Raw genomic sequence first — 22,203 nt, forward strand, 5'->3', positions numbered from 1 at the left:
CAGACCTGGATGGGATGGGCAGAATGCACCCGTCTCTGTTCTGTGGGAGAAAACCATGTGGCAGCCAGACTTGATCTGGGGATGGAGTAGTGGTTGAGAGTTCTGGCTTTGAGTCTTTTTGCACATGAGCAACCCGCAGTGCCAGTTTCTCAGGCCAGATGTGCCAAGGTCCTTGAGAGTATCCTTTGTCCTAGAGACAGAAGCCCAAGGGACAGCAGGTGTGGGGTGGGGCACAGGGAGGCAGCGAAGGTTGTGTGTTGGATTCTTGAATGGGGAGATGCCCGAGTTTATCAGAATTGAAAACGTGTACTCTTTGACCCAGCCATTCCTTTCCTAGGAATTTATGTTGGGGATATGCTTACATGTGTGGCTAAGATGTATGCAGAAGAGGGTCCTAGAAGCCTTGTTTGGAAAAGCAAGATACTGGAGACCACCTGTTGCTCACCAATAGGGGCCTGATTGCATCAGTTAGAGTAAAACTGCAGTGGAACTGATGCAGTGTTCAGAGGACACGGCACCTCCATATAGGGTGGCTATAGGACAGCTCGGGTGCATGAGTATTGAAGGAGCAGAGTGTAGGTGGGTGCTATTGGAATATTAAAGAAGAGACACCCATGCGTGACTAGGCCTCAACTCTTCCAGGAGTGATGCCTGGGTTGTGGATGGGCAAGGAAGCAGGTGGCTGGGAGCAAACACAAGGGTGTGGAGCATGGGAGGGCACTTGGCACTGCCAGGCGGTGGAGGAGTTTCTCAATGGGCGAGACAGTGTACATTTTTGTGCCATGTTTGTTCAAAAAAGTCAACAAACCGTAAAAAGGAAATGGAAAGGCATAACCATATCTGGAAAGGTAGCCATGTTATCTGGCAGGTGTGGGCTCTGGAAGACTAATAACCAGGCTGGACCCGGGCAGAGCTGTGGTGAGCAGAATGAGACCTTGGACGCCCTCGGGGTGTGAGGGCCACGTGGCCGCATAGACTGGCTTTCTGCCCCACCAGAGAAGGGCTGGGACTTATAGGGTGGGACCTGCAAGTCAGGTTTCTACTAGGTCCCCAAAAGACCAGTGCCTGCCAGCGCCTGCCTCAGGTCCTGTGGTGGTGGGGATCGCCCTGAGGACAGCTGCAGCAGAGCATTGGCTCCTGGCGGTCTCACCTTCCTTTTTCTTCTTTAGGTACAGCCCCAAAAGCCCTGCCCTGCAGTCCGAGACTGTCCACTATAAGAGGGGGGTGAGCCAGCAGTTCTCTCTGCCCTCCTTCAAGATCGACTTCTCAGAATGGAAGGATGATGAGGTAACCTCCTGGCCCCTTGCCTGAATTCTCTCCCCTTTGTGGGGGCAAGCACAGTGGGGCCTGTTTGTTCAGATTCCTAACATTGATAAGCATCAGGAGTAGCTGTGGACCAAGGTGTGTGTGCTCATTTGGGCATGTGGAGTGCAGTTCAGTCCAAGTGTTGACTGGACTGAATGATCGAGGCAAGACAGCCAGCCACAGCAGAGGCCCCAGTACCCAGCTTTGGTGTGGTTGTCGGGCCCACAAGACTGCAGCGTGGCAGGATCCCTTCCACCTAGTGGTTCCACAGCTAGGGACAGTAATTTACAGGATGTGATGGGTGTTCATTGCAGCTCTGTCTATAATAGTAAAAATTGGAAACAATGTACATATCTATCACAAGGGAATTGCTTAGTTTACTGACGTTATGGGAGCCACCCATGTATATAATAAAAGCTTAAACAACCGTTACGGTGGAATGACCAGACGACTGGTCACTATGGTGCGCACTGACCACCAGGGGGCAGACGCTTAATGCAGGAGCTGAGCCCTGGTGGTCAGTGCGCTCCCACAGGGGGAGCGCTGCTCAGCCAGAAGCCGGACTCACGAGGCAGCGCTAAGGAGCAGCGAGCTGAGCAGTAAGGAGCAGCGAGCAGGCAGGCATTAAGGAGCGAGGGGTCCCAGACTGCGAGATGGATGTCCGCCTGCTGGCTTAGGCCTGATCCTCACGGGGAGCGGGCCTAAGCCAGCAGGTAGACATTCCCCAAAGGGTCCCAGACTGCGAGAGGGCGCAGGCTGGGCTGAGGAACCCCCCTCCCACCTCCAGTGCACAAATTTTGTGCACCAGGCCTCTAGTATATTTAATGTGGGCTCCCTGGCTCATGTCTATTATGGGATGCCATGCAGTCTTAAAGCACATGAGAGATCTGTGTATTTATGTACATACTCATGTGGAAAGCCTGTTCTGAGCTTGAAGAAGACCAAGTTGCAAACAAATGCAGTATAATCTCACGTATGTGGCATCCACAAAAATGCACAAAACTATTTCTGCAGGTATAATGAATGTGTATATGATTCTTGAGGAAACACCAGAAAAGATGCTCATCAAGCTGAAGACAGTTATTTCTGCAGAGGGTTGTGGTGTACGGAATACACACATAGATACGTATACCCAGGCCTGTGTCTGTGGGGTCTGCATTCATGGATTCAACATGGATGGAAAATATATTTTTTAAATGTTATGTTGTCGGTAATGTGTACTATGTAGTTAGGCCTATGATGGGATGGTTATGTCTGTACTGAACATGTACAGACTTTTTTTTCTTGTATTATTCCCTAAACAATACAGGATAACAACTATATAGCATTTACATTATATTAGGTACTGTAAGTAATCTAGAGATGATTAAAAGTATAGGAAAGGATGCATGTAGTTTATATGCAAATACTACTCTATTTTATTGAAAGGACTTGAGCACCTGAGAATTTTGGTATCCGAGGGGGGTCCTGGACCCCAGCCCTCACATATACTGAGAACAGACTGTATAGTGTGAATGCTGACACTGTATACACTTCTGAACTATTTTTGTTACATCGTTTTTTACCAATTTATTAAGGTATAATTTACATACTAAAAAATTCACCCATAGTTTAATTTAGAGATTTTGGTAAATTTATGATCACAGCTATTACCAATCCAGTTTTAGAATCCAGTTTCTATCCTCCTTATAGGATCCCTCCTGCCCATTTACAGTTAACCTCTGTTCCTACTGCCAGACCCTGGCAAACACTCATCTACTTTCTATCTCTTTGGATTTGCCTCTTCTGGAGATTTCATATAAATAGAATCATATACTAGTTGACCTTTTGTATCTTTCACTTAGCATCATGTCTTTTGGCTGTTGGCTATTTTAAATAATGGTACTATTTTGTATATAAGTTTTTGTTTGAATGCATGTTTTCATTTGTCTTGGCTATAATTTGCTATTTATTTATTTTAAAAAATATTTTTATTGATTTCAGAGAGGAAGGGACAGGGAGAGAGAGATAGAAACATCAATGATGAGAGAATCATTGATTGACTGCTTCCTGCAAACCCCACACTGGGAATCAAGCCTACAATCCAGGCATGTACCCATCCCACGCTACCCAGAGGCCTAGAGCAGCTGGGATGGTGTGGAACGCCTGCCCCCAATGCAAGTGTCCCACCCTGCCCCCGGCCGCTCTGTGCCTGCATATGCAAATTAACCTCCCATCTTTGTTGGGTTAATTTGCATACTCCTGATTGGCTGGTGGGTGTTGTAAATGTATGGTCAATTTGCATCTTACTCTTTTATTAGTGTAGATATTGTGACATGTTTCCAGGTCAGTGCTCACAGACCACCTCAAAGCTGGAGTAGCCTCTCTGCTAGTTTCCCTCTATCCCCCTTGGGGGCGAGTTCCATATATTTTAGTCAAAGCCACGTCCCTTTCTTCTTCTGCCCTTTGCCTTTTTCCTATTTCCTGGTGTCCATCTGACCTGGGGTTCGCAAAGACCCTGTCTGGTGGGGAGGATCTCTGTGCCCAAAGAGCTCAAGGGTGCCAGAGTGCCAGGCCCCATGTATGGAAAGAACAAAGAGTGTGCCAGGAAGCCTGTCAGTGACTCATGCTGGCATCAGCTGCCTGGTTCTTTCTCCTGATTTAGGGGGTAGTTTTTCCCTAAGAAAGCTTCTCTCCTTGCAGTAAAAATAAACATCTCCCTCAGCTCCTCTGTGATGGGTGGAAGCCTCTGTTCTTTTCCAGCATGCTTAGCTCTGGTGTGTGACTGTGTGGAGCAGGAATTTGTGGGGAGATGGTTCTCGCTCCCTGGGTCCCCACACTCCTTGGGCCCTTGCCTGTGTGGAGGCTTGTTCTGTCAAGGCACTCTAAGCACGGCCCAGGACCCAGGCCATGGTGCGCAGGGAGATCTGGGGTCACAGTATCCCACTTGTCTCCATCTCTGTTCCCCTGGCCCAGCACTGGGCCGACCAGTGTAGGTTTCTGCTGGAGTTCCCTGAATTAGTTGACCAAAGGCACTCTGGCACCCTCGGGCTCTTTGGGCACAGAGATCCCCCCCCACCAGACAGGGTCTTTGCAAACCCCAGGTCAGGTAGGGAAACAGGCTGGGTTAGGGAGCTACACTCCAACCTGGCAGTTCTGGGTCTGACCTGTCCCAGCACCTGGCCCCCTTCCCAGTTCTGCCTCCCACCAATGGCCTGGGACCCACGGTCACCTTCCAGGCCTCTCCTGTGCAGCCCCTGCTGTGGATGTCCTCAGCTGGCTGTCTCTGTCCTGTGGGCTTGGTGTGACCTGCCCCGCAGCCCCCACTGGCAAGCAGATCTGGCAACCACGCCCAAGTGGACGTGTGGGGAGGAGTGTGGCCTCCAGCCTGAGAGTGGCTGCGACCACAGGGATGGAAGCTGGAGGAGTAGGAGAAGTGACGGAAGGTTTCTCCTTGAGTTCAGACTAGGCTCGTGGTCCCTTTGCTTTCCTTCCATCTTGGGTTGGGGCCACACCAGGTACCTTTCTTCTTAAGGTTGAACACAGTTCCATGTGACCCAGCACTTCCACGCTTGGTGTGCCCAGGTGAACTGAGAATGGCTCAAACAGCTGCTTATCCAGCATTGTTCATCTCAGCACTGGCCATGGCAGCCAGAGGGGGAACAACTCAAGTGTCCATTAGAGGTGACCAGTCTAGCTATGCAGCAGAATATTACTCAGCCTTGAAAAGGAAGGAAGAGCTGACATGCTGTTGCATGGGTGAACCTAGAAAGCATGCTGAGTGAAAGAAGCCAGACACAAAAGACAGATAGCAAATGATTCCATTTCTATGAAATGTCCAGAACAGGCAAGTTCTTACAGAGTAGAGTGGGGGCAAGGGGGGAATGGGAGTAGTATCTTAATGGGAACATGAGTTCCTGTTTGGGATGATAAAACGTTCTGGAAATGGATGGTGGTGATGGAAGCCAGACCTTATGAATGTACTTAATGCCATAGAATTGAATACAAACTTGCCATTTTAAACATTTTTATCTATTTTAACACGCACACACGCACACACGCATACGCACAGCCAGGGCTCTATCCTCACTGCTGTCTGTCCTCACAAGCTCTGCTGTGAGGCCACTCTCCCTGCACCTTCTCCAGTGCAGTCTAACCATCTCGCCTCCTTTCCTCCTCAGCTGAACTTCGACCTGGACCGGGGAGTGTTTCCAGTGGTCATCCAGGCCGTGGTGGACGAAGGAGACGGTGAGAAGCCTTTTTCCTTTCCTACTCCCTTCCAGCGAGTGGACCTTGTGGGAAGAACCATTTCCCGAGGCCCTCCCCCCTGTTAGCAGGGAGGAGTGTACCCAGAAGTGATGAAGGATGGAGGAGCCTTCTTAGCAGGTTTAGAACCAGCTCTCCATCTCCGCTCTGGGGCCCGCTTGGCACTTCTCCTACCTGGGGCTGTGGGGCCTCACTCCAGCTCAGGAATTCCTGGCCAGCCGGTTCCCACCCCCAGTGTCAAGGCCCTATGCCATTGCCTCGCTTTCGTGGTGGTAACATCAGCTAGACAGCCTCCAATTCTGGTGTCTGCCCTGCAGTGGAATGATGGAGACCGTTAGCAGGGAGCAGCAGAGATCTACAGGCCCTCCTCAGGCCATGGTGGGTTCCTAACTGACCCAGCCAGTCCTGCCCAGTCTCCCTTCCACTGCTGTGGGCTTCAGGCCCCCAGCCTGGGGTGTGAATGCTGGAGTTCTGCCAGGGCTCCTCAGCCCTGCCTGAAATGTCCCTTTTGTTCAGAGTGAGACAACCGGTGTTACGAGTGGTCACTTTGGAGGAGGGGAGAGATGTGAGCCAGAGGGAGGTCGGATCCCCCAAGCAGAGGAAGGTTCTAGGGCTGTAGGCTGAGAGCGGGAAAGCACTGCTGAGAGGAAGGAGAAGGAATATGGGGTGGGGCCGTCAGCGCTCTGAGTGCTTTCTCCTCTCTTCTCTCCTGGGCAGTTGTGGAGGTGACTGGCCACGCCCACGTGCTGTTGGCTGCCTTTGAAAAGGTAAGTGCCATCCTGCCCCTTGATCTGGGAGCTGTGGGCAGAGAGGTGGTGTTTTGAGACTAGAAGTCTGAACTTGGGGGTTTTGCCAGGCCATGTGGGCTTAGTGCCTGAGGCCCAGGGCAGATGGAAGGTTCCCTAGTTGATCCAGGCTCCTGGGGAGATGATGCATCTCAGGAGGCTGGGCCTTGAAGTCGAGCGTCACCATCAGGCTTTTCCAAGGGCCTGTGGTATGTGGTGGGGGCGTGTTCTGGGAAGCCAGTCCTCTACAAGTCCCTGTAACCTGCCAGTACCCAGAGCGGGATGCCCTCTTGAAGGGCTCTGGTCAGACCAGCTTCCCTCTGGGATTTGAGGGGATTGTCCAGGCCACCAGCTCCTAGGGCAGACATTCATTGCACTCAGTGTCTGGGAGGGTATAATGGCCCCTAATTTGTTGAAGCCTCAGTATGCAGTAGGGGCTCAGTGAGTGCTGGTGGGGTGGGCGAGGGTGCCACCTGCATAGTATGGTCCTGGACCTCTGTGGGTGGTGGAGGGAAAAGAGGGTTCCAGCTAGGGATACCCCACATGTAAAGGGGCCATTTATGTGAGAGGACTCATTTAATAGTGCCTGTAGTCTGCATTACATATATTTGAACTTTGGTGTTTGCCCCTTCTTTCCACAAAGACCCGAGTCCCCAGGCTGCCCAGGTGTCCATGTGTTATGGCTATATTTGCAGGCGCAGTTGGTGGCAAGGATGGTGTGCCTCACCACTGTCTCCGCATTAGGACATTGCTGGGTAGAGACAGTCCTACTGGCCTGTCACTACTGGTCCTGGGGCTAAGCAGTTCCGTGTCATCCATGCAGCGAGCGAGTCCTCCGCTGTGTTGGGACAGGGTCCCTGTTCACTTAGACCAGTGGTCAGCAAACCGCGGCTCTTTGGCCCCTTGAGGGTGGCTCGGCGTTAGAACCACTTCTTCAAAATAGACTCGCCCAGGCCGAAAACCGACTTCTGCGCATGGGCCACGAAGTTTCAATTGCACTGTACGTGCGCGCCCGCACGTGGTATTTTGTGGAAGAGCCACACTCAAGGGGCCAAAGAGCCGCATGTGGCTCGCGAGCCGCGGTTTGCTGACCACTGACTTAGACCTTTAACAGAGGTAGTGGGGTATGTTCTGTGTTTGAAAATGCTGCGCCTGACACACACTACCCCCAGTGCTCTCTGACATTGGTTGGTGCTCTGTGTTGTGTTTTTGGCACCAGTCTGTGGCCTATGGGGACGAGATTAGGGACCTCATGAGGAAACCAGGCCCAGTCTACTTGTTTTGGAATTTCCACCACTCCTGGGCATCCTGCTGACGCCCAGCTTCTTCAGCCGAGTGTGTCTGCAGCCCTGAAATTCTACGTGCAGAGCCTGGCTCATTCCTGTGATCTGGGTCATTCCAGATGCCCAGAGGTCAATATAGCCAGGCCTGAGACCTTTCTGGCCCCTTTGCTCAGTGCTCTCCCTGGCCTCCTGAGGCAGTGGCAATGCCAAGTGCCCGAGCAGAGATTGGCCCTCTGCCTCTCCAGTTCTGGGCTGCCAGCTGTGCTCCCTAAGCCTGGCTGGAAGCGACAGGAACTATTTACCCATCTGCTTCTCTGGCCGAGGCAGATGGGCCATCGCTGGCAAACATTTCATCTGCTGTGCTTCCAGTTTAGAGCTCAGTGAGAAACTGTATTATTTTTGGAGTCCAACTTACTAGAAATGTCTGTAGGAACCTATCAGCTTTACCAGAAAATGCATGTGCTAGTCTGGGTTGACTCGGAAGGATAATTGGTGGTGGTGTAAGATCTCAGGTCTCATACCTTAATTAATCTTGTCCACTCTGAGTAGTATATGTTTCCCAGATACCACTGAACGCGTTTGCTCTAGTTTGTTCTCTCAGTTTTTAGAACTTTGCGTTTTCCTGCATGGTGCTTGGCCTCAGGCCTTCTGTGGTGGGCAGGACCACCTGGCCCAGCATGTGCATGTTCTGGGGCTGTGTCTCTGACTAGGTCAAGCCTTTTGAGGGCCAGGACTGGGGTCTAGTTCTTGCCGTCCCGGGGCTGCTTCTTGTCCATCATCAGAACTTGGCTGGTGGTTGTAAACTTGAGTGTGCTTGAGAGCTACGCAGGGAGGGTTTGGTTTTGTAGATCAGGGTGGGACCCAGGAGGTGGTATCCTTAGAAGGTTCTCAGGGTAGTGTCAAGGCCAGGTCAGAGGCCACATTTGGGTCTTTAGGCTTCACGCGGTCCCTCCTTTCTCCAGCCGTGGATGTGGACTGACCAAGGAAGGGTCTTTAGCTGGCTGAGCAGTGCCGAGTTAACCTGTGTTTTCCTCCCTGCAGCATGTTGATGGCAGTTTCTCTGTGAAGCCGTTGAAGCAGAAGCAAATTGTAAGTCTGTCAGAGGAAATGTCATGAGCCCTTTTGATTCAAAAGACACATGTGTACACCCATCCAGTAGTCTCTGTGGATTATTCTCCCTGCCCACCAAGGTGACAGGCCTGTTGACTTGTCTGTCATCGTTGTGGGCTCTGGGAAGTCAGGGTCAGGGTCATCGGGTGTGTGTGTATTGCATACCCACCACGCATAACAGCATTGACTGTGGTAGCCCTGAGTCTTGTCCAGCGTGAACATCATAAGCTTTCAGTAACTGTTTGCTGAATGAACAAACGAACGGACAGAGGAAGGAAACAGGAAACTCAGACCGAAGCCTCCCCTCTTCCTCCTCACAAATTACGGAAAATACCTCAGTGTCGGGCAAAAATGGATTTAATATTTGAGAGGAAAGATGGAATATTTTGGAACAAGTGGGAGCTGTAGAGAAGTACAGCTTTTCAGTCAGTAATCCATGGTCCTGCACCAGGATGAAATATTCTGGCGTCCTCCACACAGTGAACATTGAGAGAATGGGTCCCTGAACTGTGCCACGTTGCCTCTTGATGTTGAGACTGATTTTAACAATGGCCATGGTGGGGCCTGTTTCCAGTCCATGGTTAGGTTATCCTTGTATGTAGCTGCTCAGGTTTATAAGCCACCCAGGAATGGTGTTAGTTAGTTTTTTAAAAGAGGGGTAGGGGGAACTCTGGCACATCCAGACTTGAAGGTTGCAGAAGGGCTGGAGATCCTAGGGATGGTCAGGGCACTTGTCTTGGGAGAGCACTATGGCTCTCAGGAGGCATGTTTGTGTCCATGGAACTGTGGGAAACACAGAAGCTCAGACCACTTTTGAACGTGGCCAGGCTGAGGCCTGAACCTGGTCATGCTTGTGGGGCTGGTGATGGGTGAGTCCATAGTGCTTTTTCTCCAGGTTGGGGACAGTAAGTGTGCAGAGGGTGTGGTTGCTGGGCCCGTGTGAAGCTTGGCTCAAAGCTCTCTCTGGCGGACAGGACCACCTGGGCCCCAGTCCTACTCCTGTGCTACTAGTTGGGCTGGGCAGGTAGCAGTTTCTCCCTGCCCCTCTCCTGGCATTGGACCCACTCTCTGGGGTTGGGACTGGACAAGAATTCCCAACTGTGCCTGATTCTAGGACCCAAACCTGGTGTCTGGGAGGTTGTGATGAGGAGCCCTTGAGTGGGGGCTGGCAAGTACCCAGATGCCTCTTTGCTCTCCAGGTAGACCGGGTCAGCTACCTGCTGCAGGAGATCTATGGCATCGAGAACAAGAACAACCAGGAGACGAAGGTATGTGCTGTGGTGAGCACATACTGTGACTCCAGGCTGGCCTCACTCCCCACCTTCCCTTCCTCTTGCAGGGAAGCAGGCTCATGAGAATGACTTGCCTGGGGCCCCTAGTCCTGGCCAGGAAGGACCCTGCAGGTCGATGTAGATGAGCCAGTTTCCTTCAGGCCCTGGGACCCCAGGTTCCTTTATTTATTTATTTATATATATATATATATATATATATATATATATATATATATATATATATATAATTGATTTTTTTACACAGAGGAAGGGAGAGGGATAGAGAGTCAGGAACATCAATGAGAGAGAAGCATCGATCAGCTGCCTCCTGCACACCTCCTACTGGGGATGTGCCCACAACCAAGTTACATGCCCTTGACCGGAATCGAACCCGGGACCCTTCAGTCCGCAGGCTGACGCTCCATCCACTGAGCCAAACCGGTTTTGGCCCATTATTTTTTCTTAATTTTTAAAAGGAGTTAACAGTTCAATTACATTGTCCTTTTTCCAGCAAATTCAGTGGCTTGTTACCATCATTGGGCTGCTGGCTGGTAGGGTCCCCCCCTTGCCCGATTGGGCTTAGCCAGTGCTGCCTTGGTCTTTCTGTTCTCACAACCATTGGGCGAGCCTCGCTGCGCCCTGCCGGCTGGCTCCTCCCCAGATTTGAGCCCCTGTGGCTTTGTGGGGAGAGGGGTGCTTCATTGGATAGCTGTGACAGAGGCATCGTGGCTGGCAGAGCGTGTCTGGCACAGCCATGAAGTTAGCAGAGAATCAGCTAGTGCCTTTGTCACCGCTTTTAAAGGCACACTGGCACGAATGGAATTGCTGCCTTTTAAAAATCCCCAGAAGTCTCACACACCAGCAGGAACTGGCCAGAAGCAGGACAGGGCAGCTTGGCCAGGCCTGAGCCTCAGATGAGTGCTCTCTGCTTGATTCACATGTTTTACACCAGAGGTCACTGACTTTCAGTGAAGGGCCAGATAGTAAATATTTTCAATGTGACTGGCCTGCATGTGTCCATTGGATCTATTCACCACTGCCATTAGAGCACTGAAGCAGCCAGGCGATATGGAAACAACTGGGCGAGGCCCTATTTCAGTAAAACTTTACAGAAACAGAGCAGGCCGTAGCTTGCTGATCCCTGTTTTAGAATGTTGCTGCCTCTTGATCCAGATCTTGTTTTCCAGAAGCTGCGTTTACTTGATGAAAATATGTCAAACAAGTTAGACTTGTCTAATTTTTTTTGTTTGTTTGTTTGTCTTAACCAAATAAATGGGTTTTGTGTTCCTAGTATTGTGTCTCTTCCACATTTTTTCTTTGGTTTTGGGAATAGAAATAGACCTGAGTTTCTTGATTTGGTGAGTGTGTTAGGCGGGGCTTACATAATCTCCTCTTTGCTGTGGGGTGGGTTTCGGCTGGATCTGCGCCTGGTGCCCAGGGAGCGTGACTCTGGGCTGACTACTGAGGCGTCCTACTCTGCAGCCACCTTCCTCCGCCCTCATGGGCTTCCCTTTGTCCCCAGGGGCCGTGGGGGCTGGCTGGTGGGATAGCCAGGAGCAGGAAGGCCCCTTCCCGGCCCCTAAGCTGGCCCCCAGCCTCTGGCTCTCGGCTCTCAGAAAGCCACTGACCCTCAGCCTTCGTTGTCCCTGCAGCCTTCAGACGAGGAGAACAGTGACAACAGCAATGAGTGCGTGGTGTGCCTGTCAGACCTGCGGGACACGCTGATCCTGCCCTGCCGCCACCTGTGCCTGTGCAACTCCTGTGCCGACACTCTGCGCTACCAGGCCAGCAACTGCCCCATCTGCCGGCTGCGTGAGTGGGGGCCCCGCACCAGGGCAGCCGGGGCACTAAGACTGACAGGCCATCAGCCTCCCACCTGGTTCGCAGCGAATGGGAGTCTGGTGGTTAATGCAGGTAGTTTACACCTACAGCGATTCTGCAGGCATGTGAAAGGTTCAGATCTCAAAAGTCTGCCTCCAGAAAAACTGGACTTTCAGGACGGCCGGGAAGGGTGCTTCGGGCAGGTGTTGGCAGTGATGTTAGAACTGGACAGAATTTTTTTTCCTTTTTATTGTATTTATTGGGGTGACACTAGTTAACAAAATTATAAAGGTTTCAGGCACAATTCCACAACACATCATCTGTACACTGTAGTGTGTGTTCATCACCCAAGTCACCTCTCCTTCATCACCTGCGTAGACATTGCACCGTCACGAATGTTCACATACACGTCTGCCTGCCTGTGGTCACTGTAACTTCCAGGAAGAGACTTGCAGTGTCCAGGGCTCATTGTGTGCTTTTTGCTGGTCGGCAGGTGTAACTTGAAGCCATATTCACTGTCTAGGTTACAGCCAGGTGTGGCAGGTCAGAGGCTGGTTGTGTCCTATCTGCCGCCTCTAAAAGCTTCACTGAGCTGGGGCAGCGTTGTCCTGGTCTCTGTCTGCCTCGTGTGACTCTGTTCTGCCTGAATTGGAAACATGGCTCGTCCTGGGATCGCTGTGGTGTGGGTGGTGGTCAGTGCCCCCGCAGCTGGGTGGGTCTCAGTGGTGCTGGAACTGGCTGCTCTTTGCCTGATATCAGCCCTTCCCTTCTGCACAGCTTTCCGGGCCCTTTTGCAGATCCGGGCGGTGAGGAAGAAGCCAGGAGCCCTGTCTCCCGTCTCCTTCAGCCCCGTTCTGGCCCAGAGTGTGGACCATGACGAGCACTCTGTAAGTGCCTCTTCCGTCCTGCATTGGGGGGGCGTAGGGGTGGAGGGAGGAGGGGTCTGGAGGAAGCCCTGCCTCCTTGTTAGGCAACCAGACGCTTCCAGGGCCTGCCTTCCTGTTAGGACAGTGTCTGGCTCCCAGCGGGGCTGACTTGGTCAGGTGGCTGGAAGGAAGCCACCTGGGCCCAGCCCTTGGAGCAATACCTGGCCAGGACCAAGGCTGTCTGGCCAGCACCTCCACCTCTGGCTCTCTGGGCCTCTGTCCTCATCTGCCCAGAGTGGCCCCACAGGAGCTGGAGCTACAGTGCTTGTCACCATCACTCCACCAAGTCAGACAGTGAGGGGCACTCCTTGTGTTTGGGAAGGGAGGGCTCCTTCACAGGGTGGCTGTAACATGCCCTTTGTGCCTTCTCTGCCCACCTCTCCCGCCTGGGTACACAGGAGGGCCCCTCAGCAACCGCCCACCGTCCTTGCTCCTGAGAAACGATGAGGTCACCTACTGCAGGCAGATGAGGGGTGTTGGACTTTGGCTTTGGAGAGAGGTGGGCAGAGACATGCAGAGACTCGGAGAGACGGAGAGACAGCGAGACAGATAGGTACGGGCAGAAACAGGCGGAGGGACAGAGACAGAGAAGTAGAGACACAATGCAGAGAGATGTGGACAGACACAGATAGGGCAGGAGACAGATACGGGGGGAGAGAGAGACACACACACAGACAGAGATGGGAATGGGGGTGGAGAGGAGAGGCCGAGGTGGACAGATGGGGAGGAAGGACCAGGGAATAGGTGCCCAGCAGGTCTGGGTCTCAAGCTCCCAGGTCCCTGCTGTACACGAGTGTTGTCAATTGTGAGTCCGTTTTCTTGGCTCTCAACTGAGGGTGTTTGGACCTAGTGATTCTTAGGGGTCCTGCCAACCCTTTAAAAAGAAAAAAGGACTCACCCTCTAGACGGGCGCACCCAGAAGATGGGGTCCTGCGCTGGGCCAGCGGGTGTTATGTACTCGGCCCACATACTGTTTCTGAGAATTGGACTAATGTTTAAAAATCTGGAAATTTCCCTTAAAACTCAGATTTATGACTTTTCTTTCAAAATTTGAATGTGTAGTCTTGAAGCTGGAGCAAAGGCAAGGCTGCCCCTGGGGGTGAGCCCCATCACCTCCCCTCTCCTGGGGCAGCCACACTGTCTGTTTTGCCTGCTGTGTCCTGTGGACATCAGGGTTTATGACTCAAAGTAGGCCCCCCACTTGTTTGACATTGGACTTGGTTACAGACACTGCACACTTCCTCCAACAAGGAGTTTTAGGAGAGAGAATAGCATTTGGGTGTGATTTGCTCCGGGAAGGGAGGACTGGAGCTATCTCACAGGGTAGCTGCTCAGGTGGTGGGTTTTTTTGTCGCTTGCGTGTTACTCTCCGGTTCCTGTTTGCCCCTCTTAAGCCTGGGAGCTGTGATGCTGCCCACAGTGCAGGGCGGGCTGGGGCTTGGATGGTAACCGCCAATGCCTTCCTCTCCCGAAGGTGGTTATTGTCCTCCCTGTTACCTGTAGGAGCCATTTCCATGTAGTACCAGAGAGAGCCCAAACTAGGCATTTTCTCCAATGAGTTGGGGTGATTTGGGGCTGATTTTTCTACCCACCCACCATTAGGACTTGGAAGTTGGTGATAAGTTTAAGAGGCCTGCAGGTCCCTTCCCCATGCCCAGCCAGGCCCACTTGTATGGAGCACCCAACCACTCTCACACACCCCTGCCCAGGACCTGCTACTCGAGGTGACCCAGACTGCAGGTGGGCATTGGGGTAGGGGTGGGCTCCATCAGCAGCACAGCTCCCAGCCAGGCCCCTGAGGCCAAACCTGCATTTTGGCAAGGTCCCCACAATTCATGTGCATGTTAAGTTGTGAAGTGCTGGCTGACGGCACTCCCAAAAGCCAGCAGACCAGACCGACCCCAGCCATCCAGCTCCAGGGCCGTACGGAGGGTAGTAGTTGTAAAATTTATGATTTTTATTTTGACAGTGTCCCTTTAAAAAATCAAAGTCGCACCCTGCCTCACTGGCCAGCAAGAAACCTAAAAGGGAAACTGTAAGTGTGTTTGGCCCTGTGGCCATGTCTCTGCCCCTCACCCTGATTATTAAGCCAGTGACAAGTACGGGAAGTCATTTTCACCCCAGGTTGACGTGTTTGGTTGATTTAATCTATCAAATCCACTCTCCCCAGTCCCCAGCTTCCCTGCTCAGAAAAGGAGTTTTGTGGAACAAGCAGAGCTCAAGGTCTGTCGCAAAAAGCCAGTCTCTTGGATCCCCCCTGCCAGGCATACCGGCCTCAGGCTGCCCCTTCCCGCCAGCTCTGCTCTGTCCCTGGTCCCAGTGCCCTCGTTTCCCTTTGTTTCTTGCTGGCAGTGGAATGATGGAGGTGGAACTAATGTGGCTGCTAGATTTTGCAAATAGCACTCCTAGCGCTTGCTTGTCATTCTATACCCCCTGCTCTCTGCCCCTTGGGTTTTAGCTCTTTGGGCCAAAGATTTGGTTTTCTTGCATTTTCCCTGCATTTCGAGGAGCAGGCTGGGGGCTGGAGAGTGTGTGGCAGCCAGGCTGGGCCTCTGGTAAAGCGTAGAGGTGGAAGTCACTGAGGAGTCAACCTACAGATAGGTGTTTTTCTTTAATGGGGGATGAAGGTGTTCACAATAATTATTTACCTTTAAATTGAAGATTGATTGGGATCAAATGCAGGGCACCACTGGCTCAGGTGACCTGGGGATCGGGAGGTGCTTGCTGAGGGCAAGAGGCCCCCATCCTGACTCCCCTGCCTCTTCTATGGTCCCAGGATTGCTTTACCACCTTCCTTCCTGCCAGCCAGATGGGTAGGTGGCCCTGGCCGGTGTGGCTCAGTTGGTTGAGCATTGTCCCGTGTACCAAGAGATAACCAATTTGATTCCTGGTAGGGCACATGCCCAGGTGGCTGGCTCGACCCCCAGTAGGGGACGTGCAGGAGGCAGCTGATTGATGTTTCTTTCTAAAAAATCAATAAAAACATTAAAGAAACTAACAGGTGGGCAGGTGAGGGTTCCACGTAGGGAATGCTTTGGAACATTTGCCCTTCACCCTCTTTAATGTGAGTGAGGACAGGTGGCTGCCCCACTCTACAGGGGCTCAGCACTGATAGGCCCAGCACCGAGCATCTCTCTTCTCCCTTCACCTTTAACCCTAAAGCCAGACTCAGCCTATTGATGTGATTTATTCCCAGCAAGGGGGAAACCGAGGTTCTGAACCAGGGGGCCCATCAGAATCACATGTCATCCCTTGGATGCCTGCCCAGGTCCACCTAGGATCTTGTGTTGGGCCAGATGTCTGTGTTGTCGGGCAGAGCTCCCCGGGGACCAGTTCCTCCCTGGTCTAGAACACGTGGTTCCCTGGTTTCTCTCAACTCTGGCATGGCTTTGCTCTCCACCTGCCCCTCTCACTAACCCCTCTCACTCTCTGCCCCTGCCCAGGAACACAACACCAGGTCGGGGCTGTCTGAGGCTCGGAATGGGGTGGCTCTTCCGGATGTCCTCTCCCTTCAAGTCAAATGGGGCATTTGGGTGTTCACTGATGCTGCACTGATGGCGAGGGATCCCTGGGCAGGCATCCATTGTTGCACTAGAGCTCCTGGCACCCTCTGCAGAGGGAGGTCTTAAACCCCTGGAAGGTGGAGACGACAGGAGATGGTCAGAAAGCAGGTGCTGGGGAGTAGACCATCTCAGGCATAAGCCCGGGCAGTGGGCAGGGAGCCTAGCCAACGCCTCCCTCACCCGCTCTTGTCCCCTCAGAGCTCAGACAGCATCCCGCCGGGCTATGAGCCCATCTCTCTGCTTGAGGCACTCAACGGCCTCCGGGCCATCTCCCCGGCCCTCCCCTCGGCTCCCCTTTATGAAGAGATCACCTACTCGGGCGTCTCGGATGGTCTGTCCCAGGCCAGCTGCCCACTTGCTGGGCTTGATCGCATCATGGAAAGCAGCCACCAGAAGGGCAAGTCGCGGAGCAAATCCCCCGACAGGTGAGGCCAGGGCCGAGGCCGGGATTCCCTCTGGGGAAGGGCGTCTGGGAACCCACCCATCTGCTTGTGGACCAGGGCACAGGGAGGATTATGCTAGTAGACAAGAAGTGCAAAGCAGGGTTATTTGTAGTTTCAAATAATTTTATAACGTGTTTTGTTTGGTGATCACCAGAAAGACTAACAAGACCAGTAGCGGGTTAGGCTCCCGGGTAAGGTTGATCTCGGCAAAGGCAGCAGGAGTGAAATGCATCAGTGGAGGCCAGAGGCGCCGGTGCCCTCCCTGTCCCAGGCCACACCGCAGGGGCGTGAGCGCTGTCGCACCAGGAGAGCTGTTTGAGTTTCAGGGTCCTGGGGCTTTCTGGGGGTGGGTCACATGGGCACATCCTTCTGTGCAACTAGTGAACCAGGATTGTCATCCCTCCCGTAAGGAACCTTCCAGCCCAGAGCCCATCATGGCTCCCTTGGACACTTGCTAGGCCCTGCAGCCAGCCTTGGCTTGGTGAGTCTTTCCTCACACACATGCTGGTTTTTCACTAGAGAAGTATAAGGAAGGCACGGGTTCGATAAAACCAGCTGTGGCCCCATGACTAATACACATGGCAGAATCACTTCAAAGATGCAGAATCATGGGAATCTCCTGCTGCCTCCCTTGCCCAGCCCTTCAGCCCAGAAGTATGCCATCGTAGTTGTCCTCTCCTGGAAATAAAAAGCCGTGTTAGGCCCTAGCCGGTTTGGCTCAGTGGATAGAGTGTTGGCCTGCAGACTGAAGGGTCCCGGGTTCGATTCCGATCAAGGGCACATGCCCAGGTTGCGGGCTGATCACCAGTGGGGAGCATGCAGGAGGCAGCCAGTCGATGATTCTCTCTCATCATTGATGTTTCTATCTCTCTTTCCCTCTCCCTTCCTCTTTGAAGTTAATAAAAATAAATTTAAAAATAAAATAAAAATAAAAAGCCGTGTTTAGGCCTCTGCGAGTGCCCAGGTGGACAGCCTCCATGCCGCTAGCTAGTACCTGCTGGCTAGTACCCGGGCGCATCTGCCCCACAGCTCCAGGCACACATATGCAAGCTCACCCTCACGTGGAGCTGGCTTTGGTGAGGTCACTTTTCTCACCCACTTGTCTTCTACCCTCCTCTCTGCCCCAGCACCCTCCGGTCCCCATCATCCCCCATCCACGAAGAGGATGAGGAGAAGCTCTCCCAGAACTCGGACGCCCCTCCCCTGCCGAGTGGGGCTGGGCTGGTGCTTAGCAGCTCCCCAGAGGTGAGTTCCCGCCCTGGCCTACCCTCCTCAGTCCTGCCCACCTGAGATCTGAGTCCCCACTGCTTGCTGTTTGCCTCTGAGGCCTGTTGCATGGTGTGCCCACACCTGCCCTGCCATCACTCAGTGGAGGTCGGCACCAGACTCCAGGCTCATTTTCCCTTGTTTCCTAGAGTTTCCTCACGGAGGAGGCAGATGAGAAGTCATCGCTAAAGCAAGGTGAGCCCTATTTTCTTAAGGGCAGGTTCTGATACTGCCTGTCTGGAAGGGCAGAGGTCTCCAGCTCAGATCCCCTAGGGCAGTGGTTGGCAAACTGTGGCTTGTGAGCCATATGCGGCTCTTTGGCCCCTTGAGTGTGGCTCTTCCACAAAATACCACGGCCTGGGCGAGTCTATTTTGAAGAAGTGGTGTTAGAAGAAGTTTAAGTTTAAAAAATTTGGCTCTCAAAAGAAATTTCAATCGTTGTACTGTTGATATTTGGCTCTGTTGACTAATGAGTTTGCCGACCACTGCCCTAGGGTTTCTCCTGGGAACCACTGCACAGTGTCTCAGGACAGCCTGCAGCCGCTCCTGGCTTTCCCTCCCGCCATCATCATCGGGTAGGAGTGGTCATTTTCTATCCCACCTGGATCATTCTGCACATGGTCAGCTCTCCCGGCCTGGCCTTGGCTGTGCCCATCCCTTAGTGGTCCTGCCAGCACCTGGAGAGATCCAGCACCTTTGTGTGGGCAGAGGGCTCCGCTAGGTCCAGGTCTCCTGTGTGGGAGTGAGGGGGGCTTGCTCCTCTCTTGATGGGAAGTTTTAGTACGTAGCAGCCTACAGGGTCAGGACCCAGCCGCCCATCACATGTGTGGCTCTGAGTCAGGGGATGACCTTGCCTGACCTCACAGTGGTTGTGGGACACAATGAGGAGCTTCCCTCTGCTGGCTGGGGAGACGCCATCTCTCTGCTGTCCTGGTCATTTCCCCCCAGTGTGGACAGGTGAGGAAACAGCCTCAGGGTTGGTTTTGGGGGAGGCAAGGCCACTTAATTTAGAGGTAACAGAATCCTGAGTGGCCCTTCCTGGCTGCTCCCCAAGCCTGCAATCTGGTAAAGGTCCCCAGAATAACCTGCAGACGCTCCATTGCTATGACCCCTTCTTGCCGGGGGTCCCCTGGCCAGCATTGCACTGTGGGGACCCACATCCCTTCCAGGAGCAGCCCCCCACCCCACGGATGGGGCCCAGGTTTAGGGGTGTCTGTTCCTGTAAGCACCGTGCCATTCCTGCCTGCCTGGCATGGTGCAGGGCAAGCCCTTCTGCCTCTCAGGCCTTGGCTCCCCACCTCCCTCAGGGTTGGCTTTTTCTGCTGGTGCAAAGCATGTGCTGGGACTGGGCAGCCCTCTGCTGTGCCCTGTCACAGGGTCCAGACCCCTTGCTGTAGGAGAGACAACAGTGCAGGTCTGAGGCTGAGAGCTGTTGTGTGAGAGGAACAGCCACACTGGAGGCCCCATGGGAGTGTCCATATAGGACCTGCTGTGGTATGTGTGGACCAAGGGCTGTCAGCCTGCTCACCCAGGAAGATAAACAGGAGAGTTATATCTGTTACCATTTTATCTTGTTTTTTAAACTTGGGCATTTTTTTATGATAAAAATAAAACGGAAGCCCATGCTGAGGGTGTGAGAAAAGAAAAAAGAGGGAGAATAGGGTCCAGGGAGAGCAGAGGGGGAGTGAGGAGACCTAGGGCCCCAGCAGCTGCAGTGCCCTCGGGAGTGAAAGGCGGGCTCTTGGGGATCTCAGCCAGAGGAGTGGCCCAACCCACCCCTGCTGGTGGGTCCCTGACCTGCTCTCTCCTCTGCAGGGAGCCGTGTACCCTCCATTGAGAATGTCCTCCAGGATGGCAGCCCTGAGCCCTGTGGCTGCTGCCAGCCTGGCCCACCTACCGACATCTACCTTCCAGGTAATAGCACTCAGCCTTTGGGCTCCGGGGACCTGCCCAGCCTGGGGTGGTGCTGTGACCATCCTCATGAAGTTGGGGGCCTGCTGGTGCTCTGACTACTCAGGGAGGGGCTGACCGGTGGGGAGCCTGCCCCCTCTCTCTGGCTCTGAGTTCATGCTCCTTCCATCAGTCCCCATAGCACAGCCAGGCTCAGTTTGCATAGTCACCCCTCCTGAAGCTCCTGACTCTTTGGGTCAGAGCCTATGCCAAGGCCTCTTTGCAGCCCAGAGCCAGCTCAGCTTCAGGAAGGCAGGAAAGGCTGTTTAAGGACACGGTCTTTTTCCCCATCCATCTCCTGCCATTGCCGTATCTTCCTACATCCATGGCTCTGGCATGCTTGGGCCTCTGCCCCAGGGAGCTATGAACAAAGCCACCTGACTGCCTTAGGCCTGACACCAGCTTTTCTCCACCTGCCCGAGGTCCCTGGTGAAGCAGTGCATCCCACACCAGGGTACAGCAGGATGGGCTGGTGTGTTGGGTGCCAGCAAGGCTCGAGGCATCTGGGAACAGTCCTGCTTCTCTTCTCTTTTCTGATGCCTCTTCCCAGGGTCCTTTGGCGTCAGCTGCTCTGCTCTCTGCTCCTCTGGGCCAGAATCCTCTGCTTCAAATCCTGGGCTCCACAGATGGGGGGATAGGAGTGGGGGGCTCTCAGATGCTCGTGCTGGCACCTGCTAGGATACCATCTGAGGTTCTGGAATAAAAATAGTTACATTGCCCCTAGAGAGCCTGGCTCTTGCCACTTGGCTGGGGAGCCCTTGGGGCTCTCCTGCCTGTCCCTGGAGCCATTGCTGCCTGGTCCCTGGTGACCTGGCTTGAGCATTGGGGGCTGTGACATGCTTTGGTTTGGAAGGGCCTCTTGCCCCCACCCTGGCTTCTAGACGAGCAGCGAGTGGCTTTGCAGACAGAGGGTCACCAAGTGTGTGAGGAAGCAGGACAGCTGTTGGTTCGGTGGCACATATAGGCCTGCCCATAGGGACGCCCACCGGTAAAAGCATGCCTAGAGTAACACAGAATTCCAGTAAGTTCTTTGAGAGGACTTCAAGTATTTCATTGTGATACAAATTTGGGGGGAGGTGGCCAGGAGAGGGACTGGGCTTTCTGGAGCCACAAGCCTCCACTCTGGCCTCCTTGGGCCCAAAGTCCTTGACCTGAGCTGCGGTGTGGGGTGGACAGGAGGCTCAGAACCCACATGCCCCCTCCGGTGCGCAGTGAAAGATATTCTGTAGTGTCCAGAGCCGTAGCCCCTTAGGATCTAGCTGGACATGTCTGAGTGGGAGGCCTGATCTGTAAGGGCAGATGCCCACACAGCCTCTGCAGCGCCACCCCTCACCCTTCGCTCCTCGAGGGGCCCACAGAGTGCTCAGGGGTCTGCAGGGTTGGGACAGGCCATAGTGGCTGGGCTCGGCCCACAGGTGAGACCAGGACTTCTGGCTCTTGAGCCCCTGGACCTCTAGCTCACATGTGGGGCGGGAAGCAGTTGCTTGTGGAAGTGGTAGAGGAGAGGCCAGAGTCTGCATTCAGGGTCTGACTGGACAGTGAGGTGGGCAGTATCTGGCTCCTGAGCCCAGCCCCACCCTGGCTCTGCGCCTGCCCGGTCTACAGGGCAGGGTGGGTTCTCAGCACCTCTCAGAGCTCACAGAGGAGGCGGGTGCTGTTAGCGACCTGCACCTGCTCCCCAAAGGCACCACTGATTGCAGCTGGGGGTGGGCAGGGGTCCTCACAGAGGCGCACAACTGTGTGAGCACATGTCCATGTCTTCTAGTCACATGTTGGCCCTGCTATTCTGCTACTGGCTTGTTTCAGTTAGGGGAGATCCTGAGCATCTTTCACATGTGTGTTTAAGAATGTGAACACGCACACTGGGGTGTCATCATTCTTTATAACAACTGCACAGCCACTCCCCCGAGGGATGAAGCATTATTTAGTGACTCTTAGTGTTCCCTGTTGATGGGGAAAATGACATTGGGGGGAATCCATAAATGGAAAACCTAGATGCCCGTGTCCCCACAGCCCTTCCTGGGTTCCACCTTCCAGCAGGGTTCAGTACTGCCCGGGCCCCCAATCCTTCCACAGGCTGAGTTCCTCTGCGTAAGAATTGGCCCAGCACTCTTTCTCAGGAAATACATTTTCAGCCGATACCCGTCTTTTGTGTGGGTTTTCATTTCCGGTCCCACCCCCTCAGGGCCACTTGTTCTAGCGTCAGTGCATCTGCTGTGGGGTGTGCTGTCTATC

General features: G+C 53.5%; 1 protein-coding gene across 4 annotated transcripts in view; it reads left to right on the top strand.

Moving 5' to 3' along the window:
- MGRN1 (mahogunin ring finger 1) overlaps positions 1-22,203 on the top strand; it is a 52,369-nt gene that overhangs the window by 26,641 nt on the left and 3,525 nt on the right. Inside the window, exons 5-17 of one of the 4 annotated variants that reach the window (XM_080678999.1) lie at positions 1,170-1,287; positions 5,466-5,532; positions 6,268-6,317; positions 8,660-8,707; positions 9,928-9,996; positions 11,652-11,811; positions 12,598-12,707; positions 14,716-14,781; positions 16,508-16,734; positions 17,880-17,997; positions 18,168-18,213; positions 18,513-18,593; positions 19,834-19,932. In XM_080678999.1, the coding sequence (XP_080535125.1) occupies positions 1,170-1,287; positions 5,466-5,532; positions 6,268-6,317; positions 8,660-8,707; positions 9,928-9,996; positions 11,652-11,811; positions 12,598-12,707; positions 14,716-14,781; positions 16,508-16,734; positions 17,880-17,997; positions 18,168-18,213; positions 18,513-18,593; positions 19,834-19,932 (1,259 nt within the window). The remainder of the gene's footprint in view (positions 1-1,169; positions 1,288-5,465; positions 5,533-6,267; positions 6,318-8,659; positions 8,708-9,927; positions 9,997-11,651; positions 11,812-12,597; positions 12,708-14,715; positions 14,782-16,507; positions 16,735-17,879; positions 17,998-18,167; positions 18,214-18,512; positions 18,594-19,833; positions 19,933-22,203) is intronic. The other 3 variants (XM_080679001.1, XM_080679000.1, XM_080679002.1) reach the window with 3 other exon arrangements.

This window comes from Plecotus auritus (assembly GCF_963455305.1).
Source record: "Plecotus auritus genome assembly, chromosome: 7".
Lineage (NCBI taxonomy): Eukaryota > Metazoa > Chordata > Mammalia > Chiroptera > Vespertilionidae > Plecotus > Plecotus auritus.